Genomic DNA, 12,042 nt, shown 5'->3' with positions numbered 1-12,042 from the left:
GAGGGCATTGCAATAGTCGAGGCGAGAGATAACCATGGCCTGTACCAGAAGCTGGGTGGCGTACTGAGTGAGGTAGGGCCAGATTTTCCTTATGTTGTATAGAGCAAAGCGGCATAACCGAGAGACTGCGGCAACATGGTCTGAAAAGGACAGCTGGTCATCAATCATCACACCCAAGTTTCTTACCACCCTGGTTGGAGTGATGGTTGAGGAGTCAATTTGTAGTTTGATGTTATGGTGGATAGATTGCTTGGCTGGAATGACCAAGAGTTCAGTCTTAGAGAGGTTTAGCTGAAGGTGGCAAGCCATCATCCGTGCAGATATGTCCGAGAGACAGTCCGTGATCCGTGCCGAGACGGTGGGATCGCCTGGCGGGAAGGATAGGTAGAGTTGCGTATCATCTGTGTAGCTGTGGTAAGAGAAGCCGTGCGAGCGAATGATCGGCCCTAGTGAGGTGGTGTAAATTGAAAAGAGAAGGGGCCCTAGCACTGAGCCTTGGGGCACCCCTGTGGAGAGGCAGTGGGAGGAGGATAATTGTCCTTGCCACAAAACATTGTAGGAACACCCCGAGAGGTAGGATTCGAACCACAGGAGTGCTTTACTTGAGATGCCCATTGCTGAGAGAGCGGATAGCAGGATCCTGTGGTTGACTGTGTCAAAGGCAGCTGATAGGTCAAGCAGGATAAGAACCGAGGATTGGGCTGCAGCTTTAGCGGACCTTAGGGCTTCTGTTACAGACAGAAGAGCCGTTTCAGTAGAGTGGGCACTCTTAAAACCAGGATATGGATCTAGGAGGTCATTCTGTGAGAGGAATTCTGAGACCTGTTTGAATACTGCCCGTTCAATAGTTTTGGATAAAAATGTTAGAAGAGACACTGGTCAATAGTGAGGGCTTTTTGAGCAAGGGTGTAACCCGAGCCCTTTTGAAAGTGGTCGGGAAGGTTCCTGAAGCCAGAGAAGTATTTATTACATGAGTGATTGTTGGAACCACGGTAGGACATGTGGCTTGGAGGAGATTCGTAGGAATCAGGTCCAGTGGGCATGTAGTTGGACGGCTACGGGTCAGGTGTTCTGATACTTTGCTCTCTGTGAGAGGAGTAAATAAGGAGAGTGAAGAACCACTGACCTGGGAGGGTAGAGGAAAAAATGTAGTAGGACCGCTAAAATGGTTGAGTTTGAATGTTTCAGAGAATTGGCTAGTTGTAGCCGCCACTTTGCCTGTGAAGAAGACAGCAAAGGTATCAGCAGACAAGTTTGTGGGTGGTGGAGGTGGAGGAGGATTTAGTAGCGCTTTAAAAGTGGAAAATAATTGAGTCCTTGAATCCTTGAGTCAGTGGCACTGCTAATTCTGTTATTATAGAACGCAGTTTTGGCAGCACTGATGCATGTTGAGAAGGAGGATAGGAGCAATTGGAAGCCCTTAAGTTCGGCGGGGTCTTTGGTTTTTCGCCATTTTCTTTCATAGGCTCTGAGATCAGTACGGCGCCCACAGATGGTATCAGTTAGTCACGGGTGGGACTGGTTTGGGCGAGCAGGCTTGGTGGATAGAGGACACAGGCTATCCAGGCACGAGCTTAGTGTAGAGCACAGAGATTGTGTGGCATCATTGACCTCAAGAGAGGAAAATGTGTTGAGGGAAGGTAGAGCAGCAGCTACCACTAAGGCGAAGTGAGAGGGAGGTTGCGGCGGTGTGAGACCAACGGTGTTGGAACAATGGGATTTTCCTGTAGGCATACCGTGAACTGAATGAAATAGTGGTCTGACACATGTAGAGGTGTGACTGTTAGGCACTTGGTGGCACAGTTTCAGACAAGAGCATTACAAGTAAAGGTACTTCTTTAAAAATCATGCTTAAATGAAAGTATGTAAGTATTATGAGCACAATGTACATAAAGTAAAAGTACTCGTTCTGCAGAAAAATGGACCATTTGACGGATATAAGCTTATATGTGACATAATTAGATTGTTTGCTGATGTATTAAAGTGCAAGCAGCATTTTACTGGTCGAAGTGGAGCTAGTTTTATAAACTTCATATACAGTTTGGTTGTTTAGTCCAGTGGTTCTCAACCTACTTTTTTCATTAAATATTAGACCATTTTCCCTGTTTGGACCTTGGCAGCAGTCTTGCATGTCAAGTGTCCTTGGGCAAGATACTGAAACCCAAATTGCTTCCGATGGCTTTGTGCATGTGTGAATGATTACTTTCTGTATCTGATGGGCAGTTGGCACCTTAGCCACTGCCATCAGTGTCTGAATGTGTGTGAATGGGTGAATGTGACATGTAGTGTAAAGTGCTTTGAGTGGTCGGCAGACTGGAAAGGCGCAAGTTTTTTGTTACCCAGAGGCCTGGTTGGTGTTTGAGGCCGCTGGCGGACTGATGATGAAGGTCAGTGTTGTCTTCAAGTGGCCAGTCCTGGTCATATTTTGCCCTCATTTCAGCCAAAGTCTTCCTCCTATTGATAATCTAAGAGTCAGAGGCATGATTAGTACTGCATATGGATCTTATCCTACACAGAAAACAAAAATTTAGCAGTTTTTTCAGTTTCAGAACAAATTAATAGTTTTGTTTTAATATGTTCAGCAGGTATAAATCTGAACACATCCTGCTTGTTCACTCACATTTGAGTATTATGCAATTGGTTTTTTTACACTAGTAAATCAACCTATTTCCATACAAAAAAACTTAAGTGAGTGAGTTTTTTCAGCCCAGACTACAAAATCTCTTATTTTTTCTTACTTTTTGCACAATAGTTTTGGCAAGTTCCTCAATGAGCTCTCCTCTGTGCTCCCGCAGATAGTGTGCCTCATTCTGCTTTTCCTGGTAAACACACAAACACCCAAATAAGAAAGCTATTCGGACCAACACACACACAAAAATACACCATAAGTGGATTACTCTTCTAAACATATGCTCTAAATATACATATTTGCAGTACTCCGTTCAAACTATTTCGGATACTTTAACAGATTACTGAGAAGTACATATTTTCTAACATGCAGTAATATTTTAGAAAGTGGCTGCAGAACCAGGAATGTACTTTAAGATTTAACTTGGAAAGTTTTATTTGAATAGTAATTTAGCATCTCTTTGTAGTTTTTAGTGCATCTTTTTAGTAACAGAGTCTTTGTGGTGGTTTGCGTCTCTAGAGTTGCTTCCCATCTCTTCTTAATAATTTTATGAGTCTCTTTGTCATCATTTAGTGTCTCTTTGTAATTGTTTGATTTCTCTTTGAAGTTGAAGGATACTTTAACAGATTAGTGAGAAGGAACTCTTTTCTAACATACAGTAGTATTTTAGAAAGAGTCTGCAGAATGAGGAATGTACTTTGGGATTTAATTTACAGATTAGTGAAGTTGTCAATACCTAGTAGAAGACATGCATTACGCTTCTTTAGCATCATTTAGCATCTTTATGTAATTGTTCAGTGTATCTTTGTAGTTGCTCTGTCCATCTGTGTAGTTGAGCATCTCTTTAAAGTAATTTTTACTTCTTTGTAGTCACTTTGCATCTCTTTGTAGTTGTTTCATGTCTCTTTGAAGTAATTTTACATCTCTATATGTCACTTTTGTTAGTGACATTCTACAGGGGAAACACCTAGAGCTGAAACTTCCTTTTAACTTTACACTGGAGACGAAGAGAGGCTGTCATACTTCTCTCCAAAGCTTACTGCCACAGCAGATCCACACTGAGTCTCCTCTGCACAGACACTCAAGACACGCAAGTACTTCAGTATACTATGCAAAATATTATAGGAAACCATCTAACAAAGCCTCAGATGCAGGTTATATTTCCTTAAACCATTGAATAGTCATCTTTGTCAGTCAAAACTGTGAAAAACAAGCAACTACTTTATGTTCAATATAGCCAGTGATCTGTTATTTTGCATTTGTTGGTCTATCAATGGCCCTGTTGTATAGTGTAGTAATAAATAATCATTTGTATTGCGGCATAATCCTGATGGTTTTCCACAATCTGACTCAAACTCCGAGAGAAAAAGTAGAGAAGTCCAATTAAGGAGAAACTAAAAGGAGTGGACACTCAAAGTACATCAATTGCAAACCAATAAATAGTAACATACAGCAGCAACTACAATACACTTCCATCTGAAAAGGGGGAAAAAAGTAATGAATGACCATTTACAGAAAAATTTAATGTAAAAGATACAGTATATGCTAGCAAATTAAACAGCTGTTTTGGGGACAAAAAGTGTAAAACGATACGTGTAGATAAGCAAACCAACAATAAATATAAGGTAAAATGACAGACTATTCATAAAATGTGAATAACATTATCAATAACCTGACTGGCAGTGTCGAACTCAGCCTTGGAAATGGCCTCGTCTATGGCCTCCTCTGCCACCCTTAAGGCCACAGTGAGGGTCTCTGCCATGCTGTGCTCTGAACACAAGAAACGCAATAATTACTTGTTTTGTTATTAACCGAATGATCCTTCAACTGGAATCAAAGTAAAAATAAAGAAAAAAACGGAGGAGTAATTGCATCCTTTTCAGTTTAATTCTGTTTTCAAGCCCTGTGTTACTCATCTAGTTTCACTGCCAAGGCACTACAGACAGAGACATGACCGTCAGGCCGCTGCGGCTTTTCAGTCATGTTTGCAATCACTGATCCTGTTGGTGCAGTGAACTGAAGAGTGAGGAGACGTGAGGGCACAGCAGGATGGAGGTAGCAAGCAAGAGCACACTAAAAACACAGCTGTGTGAGATGCAACTGGCAACTTGAGCCAAAATATTACAACAATAATCAAGACCAAGCTCATTTGACGTTTCATCTCTCTAATGTTTCATCTGCTGTAAAGCATTAGATTACTGGCAGCTGGGAACAAATATGAGTTTATGGATTAATTAGAGGATTAAAGTGACCCCCAAATAACCCTGAGCTGGATAATGTGGACAAAGAGGGTCAGTTGTGGTGACTTTCCTATGTAGAATGAATTAAGCATTCACTGCTGTGAGGCTGAATTATCAACCAGGCGAACAGGACTTCCCTGGGGCCCTAAAGGTGAAAAGTTTGCTGCATCTCAAACAGTTTGTGGTAATTTGATTAAATTATTTAATATATACTAGCATGGAAAGGGTCTTATGACGACTGCATTTTTATGTTTCATGTTTCTTTTACTTCAATCTTGACGCCCTGTTTTGTAGAGGGGGACTTTGTCCAAATTTAGTTTGAACACCATTTTGGGAAATAGTCTTAATAATACACTTAATACACATTAATGTGATTCTCAAATCTGCTCATTCAATATAAGGATAGAGCCGGCAGCTTGTTATCTTAACACAAAGACTGCACACCGGGGGTTAACTGCTAACCAACCTCTATCCAAAGATAATAGTATCCACCTACCAGCCCCTCTAAAGCTCACTAATTAACATATCATACATCATTTAATCAGTACAAAAATCCAGAATGGGAAGAGCTCTAAGGTGATCTTATGAACCAGATTTTGTTTTGGACAGATGTCAGGCTAGCCATTTCCACTTGTTTCCAGTCTTAATGCTATATTTACCAAATATTTACCGTACAAATTAGAGTGGTGTCAATCTTCTGATGGAACTCTCAGCAACAAAGGTAATATTTCTCAAACCATCAAATGGATCAGTTCATATTGTGAAAAGATCCATATTCTTAAATAAATGAGCAGTTAATCAACTTCTAACCAAACTTGGTTGGGGAATACACAGGGTTAAATACTGAGTGTGTTAAACTGGCCCTGGTACTTCAGAGTAGTAGCTGTACCACTTCAGTACTTAACTACTAGAACCACATTTACGACTACTGTTTTTACTAGTACAGTTTACAAAACTGCTACTAGGGCACAGTTCCTGCACAGCAACTTCTGCCACACTGCTAGAAATAGAGAAACCATAGCAGAAATATTTTAACTCACCATTACAGATGCTTTTTCTTCCTCAAAAAGGCACTGCTATCACTACTGCAGTACCACTAAAATGTGATACAGTAAATATAATGCACAAAACCTGAGATGGCTGTTCACACAGGATACATTTTCTTAAGCTTAATAGCCATTTTTTTTCTGCTATTCAGTACACAATTAGAAATGTTGCACATAAAATTATGTTAACTTAAAAGTATATTGAGGTATAGTATTGTAACTGAAGTTTGTCTTTTGGTTTTGTGTATCGGTTACTGTAAGATGTCTTGACACGGAAATAAAAGGTTGTATAAAACTGTATTAATGGAACATGTGTCTGCAGCTGAATTTACAAATGCTTTACAAAAATAGGTGTACAGTGGAAACAAGGATGGCTGAAATCATTATAAAATATGTTTGCACCTTCAGTTTGTCTGTAAAAGGTTGAGTCGCTCCAGCAGATGCTACCCTCATCGCAGATACTCCCCTGGTAGACGCTGCCCTCTGCGTGCACGCGCGCGCACACACACACACACACACACACACACACACACAAAGAAGAAAATACAAAAATGTAGAAGTTTCTGATATCTGTGTTGCAAAACAATGTACAGGGTTTCTGCCTTTTAAATATATTTGGGCTTGAACTTGTTTGAACTTGGAGTAGATGACGGAGCAGAAGAGAGCTCAGTCATACTGTAGACAGTTTCCCCTTCCAACACTGAGCCCTTTTCACGTCATGTAAATTTACATGCAACAATGCCGCCATTTGTGGTTATATAAGTGCATTAGAGCGACCTCGCGTGTGGTATTACCAGGCAACCTGATCTGTGCACAGCAGACGCTGGTTCAGAGGTGCAGTAGAGCACACAGGGTCACTTCCAATCATTTTAAGGGGCAAAGAGAGGACTCAAACCAAGTGAAATGGACTGTAGATTATTTTGAACATGCAGGGAGCACTCTACTCCCCTTCATTGCTAAAAACCCTATAGGCAAGCACAAGTTCACTGATGTGAGATATCCTGTAAATTTAAGACAAAATTAAATCTATGTATTTTAGGGACTGGAGCATGGATTTTTTGGGGGAGATGTGCACATAAAGACATTTGTGTTGTAACATTTAATGAGTCGGGACACATTTGGCCCCAGCGCAGGGACATAAAAGAGACCCATGACCAACACAGTTCCCTCTACCACGGCAACTTAAGGTCACAGTAAGCCCAAAGGCACCATCAGACTGACTGACAGTGGCATAACATGAGTATCTCACTGCATTATGTTTATACATAGAAACATAATGTAATGTGTAATATAAATGTACATGATGGCCAGTTAACTCAGAGAGAAACTACAGTCATAGCAGTTTAAGTCTTTCTTGATACAATATCTCATAAGTTCTAGCCAAACATTTTCCAGAATATTGAGAGTCACAGCAGAAGAAACTCTAAAAAATTATTCTTTTGCAGCTGAACACATTTTTAAAAATACAAATGCAACCTCACAAAGATCATTAAGAGCAGGACAACATGTGAAGTCATTATTTTGCATTACTCTTTAGAGGATGTCTCTGAGCACTGTTGCTGGGCTGTAGCACTTTCTTGAGGGGGAAATGTTTCACTGCTGCACAATATGATGCCTATACCCACAGCTATGAGCTCCCAAATGTCAGCTCTATTAATTCTGCTGCTATTCATGCAGCTCACATTGTTCTTATGCAAAGTAACATTAGCAGGGCTTTCCATGAGTCAGACTATGCAGATCGGATTTGGCAGCTGGATAAACAGTGCTGAATGTCCAGTGTCGGAGTCAGTAATAAACAAATTAAAATGTATGATACAGTGCACGTGTGTGAGGGGAAAATAAAAAACGGAGCTACATAAACCAGAATCACATGCTGGGGGGTGGACTGATGCCAGCCCACATCAGTCCTCCTCCCACAAGGGTCACGGTTCTGCATCATCTGCAGGCAGCGACCTCTCCTTCACAAAACACTTATAATTCTCTGAAATCCTGTGTCTGTTCAATCAGATCAGAGACTATGAACTAATGGCCTGGAGATGCACTCATCCGCCTGTAACGCTCTGTCCTCGACTAGATGAACATGCTGGAAGCATGCTGCTGGGTGAACAGTCTTATTCAAAGCACTGTATAGTACCACGAATACATTTTCAGCATGGCTGGCTCCAGCAAAGCTCCTAACCTTTCCGGTATTTGTGCTACACACTTCACATTAAGCTGTGGAGGAATGCTTAAAGAAACACACTACTTCTGGATAAATTGAAGGAAATGACTGAAACAGCTTTCTCCTAAATCTAAACTTGCGCCTTGCAATGTCAGACTGACATAATAACATGTCAGTACCACAACTGAAAAACCTACAAATCGATGGTGTGTTTTTTCAGTAATTAAAATCATAAAGCCTATATTCTCACTGTGAAATTGTAAACCAGTTTAAATTGAAAACTCTGGGGTGGGGGGGGTGGGGGGGGCATAATAAGTAAACCTTGAGGAAAGATTATATTGCTAAATTGCTTTTTCTGACACACTCAATTGAAATGTAACTGACATACCAAACTATGATTTTTGGTAATTCAGATAAAATCTGCATTAACTCATATTTTGGGTCCTTGGAAGAAGCGCAACAAGGTGTAAACACAAATCTTACAATGTTGATATGATATAACATGTTAGCTAGCAGTTGCCTATTTCCAGCAAACATGGAGCAACATTATCATTCATTTGGAGTCGTGTTTCTGCAAATTTAAGTCCAATATTCCTTCTCCTTTTATCTCAGTTTGGCTCTCCAGCAACTCCTGAGAAAAACGTCTGGCAGTGGGTTTTACAGCGTGAACCAAAACAGCAAAGTTGTGGTACGTAAAACCAAAACGATGCGCTGAAAGAAAGTCTGGTGATAATTTTTACTGTTGGTCTGTTACTGCGAGCAACATTTACATTAGACACAGTCATTTGATCTATTTTTAATATAAAAAAATCCTGATTAGTGCAGCTTCAAAAATCTGATTCAATTTTGACAGGTTGTTTAGGCCCAAATTGAAAAAAAAACAGCACTGGTGAAATTTACATTACATTACATTTACATCTACCATTTGTACACACACAACTGTATATAAGCATTATTAATGCCAAACCAAAATACAACAGCACAGACTCCTTGGATGTTTCCTGCTGGATGATGATATGAAGGAAGCAACCAAACATTTAAAAAAAACTTGGGAGTCTGGCAGCAAAAATAATGTCCTGCATTTATGTGAGATGAAAGCCAAGCAAGAGCTTAATCCTGTTTCACTCTCTTCACAACTTCCTGTTCTACACTGCTTTGAGATATGAAACAGCAAAAATCACAGTGCTGCACAGAAAAATACAAATAAAATCTGGCACAGTGTGTTGAGGTAGACACAAATCTTCTTATAAAAACACACTTCTAATTTCTCATGAGAGTAGATTCTCTCTACAGTAATCTGTTCAGCATTCAATATGGGATTAGGCTTGTAGAAAACATCTGAAGTCATATACAGGATTTCAAAACATTTTCAGATGTCAAATTTTTCCAAAGTGTGTCACATAACACCAGATTTGTTCTTTGTTGTTTGTCTTCTGTTAATCCTCAAAACCCAAATTCAAAAAAATAAATAAAATCACCAAAGTGAATGGAAACAGGTTTTAGCTGCAACATTAATAATGAACACAGTGGTTTACCAGTAAGCTCTGAAAGTGCACTGTGCTCCGCCAGGTGCTTCCTATAAAGAGTCTTCAGCACTTTGGCGCTGCCAAACCTCTTGAAGCGCCTCTTCACATTAGTGTAGAACCACTCCAGTGACTGTGTCTTCCACAATCTGAGGAAGACAAACAGACCTGCAGGTTAAAAGTGCATCAGAATGCATCTTATTCTGATTCTGCAGACTTTGTTTTATTTGTGATGTTTTATGCTGATGCTAAAGGTCAATGTAGTTAACTGCTTAACTGCTCTCCAATTCACTTCCAACTGCCCCTTGTAATGCCAATACCAGATGATAAACTGCACAGGAACATTTCCCAGAGTTAGTCTATGGATTATAATAGCAGTGATATAGCATGCAGGATTTTTGGCATATCGTTATTTTTTACAGTGTATGATACTTATTATAAAACAGCTTGCTTATTTTGTTGTGATTACAGCAACTTTAAAAGTAAATAGTAAAATACAGTGCATGTCTCCCACACTGACAAATTACTGTCTCCTTAAAATTACATCTACCTAACATTCAACATCAAATATGTTTAGAAACAAACAAACATATTTCAGGCAACAATCATGTTTTTATAGAATTCTAAAAGACGTGTGGTTTTGGAAAATCATACCAGTTTATGAATCTTAAAATTAAAATTTTGTCTCTACTCTTTTACTGCATTTTAACTTGATGCTTTGTAAATTACTCTAAAGGGTTTGACAGTCATCTTTGTCTGTTTATGTTGTTTGTATTTATTGTTGTAACAAGGTTTTTTTATTCTGCCCTTTTGGCCAGGTGTCTCTTGTAAAGGAGACTTCAATCTCAATAATACCTGGTGAAATAAAAGGAAAATTAAAAATCAGAGACAAGTTAAAGGAAAGGTAAAACTCTATTCTATTTTAATGTCGTTTACAGACAGGATATCAATGTTGAATCAATTCAAGTGTGTCAGGAAAAAAATATGTGAAAGGCGTCAGCGGTCAGATTCTCTCTTAAGTTGCCCAACATTGTCATTTAAAAATTTAGCAGGCCATTATACCATGATAAAGTCTTAAAGGCCCCAACAAATAGTTTTTTCAGTCAGTGTCGAACTTTGAACGATGAGGTCCTACATGAAAACAACCTTTTCCGTCCAAACAGCTTTGTTTACTTCATGTAAGAGATTTTGGTATTTGTAAACAAGCAACTGTTTGCTAACAAGTTTACTGTTAACTTAAAAAGGTGATGATATGTCAATGTTATGCGCATCACTTGTTTCCACTGCCCCCAAGTGGCCAAAAAAAACACACAAAAATAAACAATTTAATAAAATTAAAATCTAACGCGTGGCACTTTAAATTTAGGAGAGGTGTATTTATTTATTTATTTATTTATTTATATGTTCTAGTTATATTTAAAGCTTTGTAAGTTATATGCACTGTTAGTTATTATTCATCTAACAGGCATAGTATCAAAATGAGATTTAGTATTTAAAAAAGGTGGAATAAGCGATTCTGGAGAAATCCAACAACATGACAAAAACCATGATATAGAGCCAACACCGACCAAGCAAGTAACGTAACTAATGTTAGCTAAGTTGTGGTTTAGCAAATTGTCGCTACAGTTGCTGCTGCGAAGCTAACATGAAGCCAGCACACCACCTCTAGACAACAATACTCTCCTGCTAATACTGCTAACATCACAGCAACAGCATATCTTGGCAAGCTACAAAGTAAGCTGAATGTCCGTGGGCAAGTCTTTTAGCGTTAGCTGACAAAGAAATCATGGCTGGGATGGCTGGAATAGTGTTTTCCCATTGACAGAGCCAAGGCTGTGTACATACACTGGATATTTTTTCAGTGCTCACAGTGTACGGACAGCTAGCAGACTGAGGAGATATTTCCTAAATTTGACAAAAAGAAATGTATTGGATTAGAATTGCTTAACGCAAATTTAAGACTAAAATTAACTAGAATATAATTGAATGTTGAGGAATCACAGCTGTAAGATATTGCAGAGATATTCATGTCGGCATGTTTAATGAGTTACCATCTGTCCACTGTGCAAGATGCAGTGTGAAGGGAGCTGAGTAAGTGTGTGTGCCATGAGTGTGTTGACAGGAGGTGGAGGTGACACAGAAAGTCTCCAGGTGTGACCCATATTTAGGTAACTCCACAGACTGAACAGAATATTTTCAGTGGGGATTAACTACCAGCTCTTCTGTCAACTCTGTCTTTCTAAAAAAAAACAAATATATTAAAAAAAGGTATCCACGAATTTATAAAACTCACACAGTCATCACTAAGATGATAGCTGATATGGAAGAAAACAATCTTATGCATTTTCTCAGAGAATTCATTAGACAGGTTTAGACATTTCAAAGGAAGTAATTGTTTTAGTACCAAAATGTGAAATTTAGGTTATTACATTTTTTACAGTGT

The 12,042-nt window shown here is 39.1% G+C and overlaps 1 protein-coding gene across 2 annotated transcripts in view; it reads right to left on the bottom strand.

The window, feature by feature from the left end:
* Positions 1-12,042, bottom strand: part of myripa (myosin VIIA and Rab interacting protein a) — a 34,040-nt gene that overhangs the window by 9,754 nt on the left and 12,244 nt on the right. For both annotated transcript variants that reach the window (XM_046052256.1, XM_046052257.1), the window contains exons 4-8: positions 9,612-9,748; positions 6,318-6,398; positions 4,302-4,399; positions 2,739-2,819; positions 2,340-2,465 (exon numbers count right to left, since the gene is read on the bottom strand). In XM_046052256.1, the coding sequence (XP_045908212.1) occupies positions 2,340-2,465; positions 2,739-2,819; positions 4,302-4,399; positions 6,318-6,398; positions 9,612-9,748 (523 nt within the window). The remainder of the gene's footprint in view (positions 1-2,339; positions 2,466-2,738; positions 2,820-4,301; positions 4,400-6,317; positions 6,399-9,611; positions 9,749-12,042) is intronic.

The sequence above is a fragment of the Micropterus dolomieu genome, linkage group LG06 (genome assembly GCF_021292245.1).
Source record: "Micropterus dolomieu isolate WLL.071019.BEF.003 ecotype Adirondacks linkage group LG06, ASM2129224v1, whole genome shotgun sequence".
Lineage (NCBI taxonomy): Eukaryota > Metazoa > Chordata > Actinopteri > Centrarchiformes > Centrarchidae > Micropterus > Micropterus dolomieu.
The sequence above is the reverse complement of the archived record's forward strand: the minus strand, read 5'-3'. Positions and strand labels throughout refer to the sequence as shown.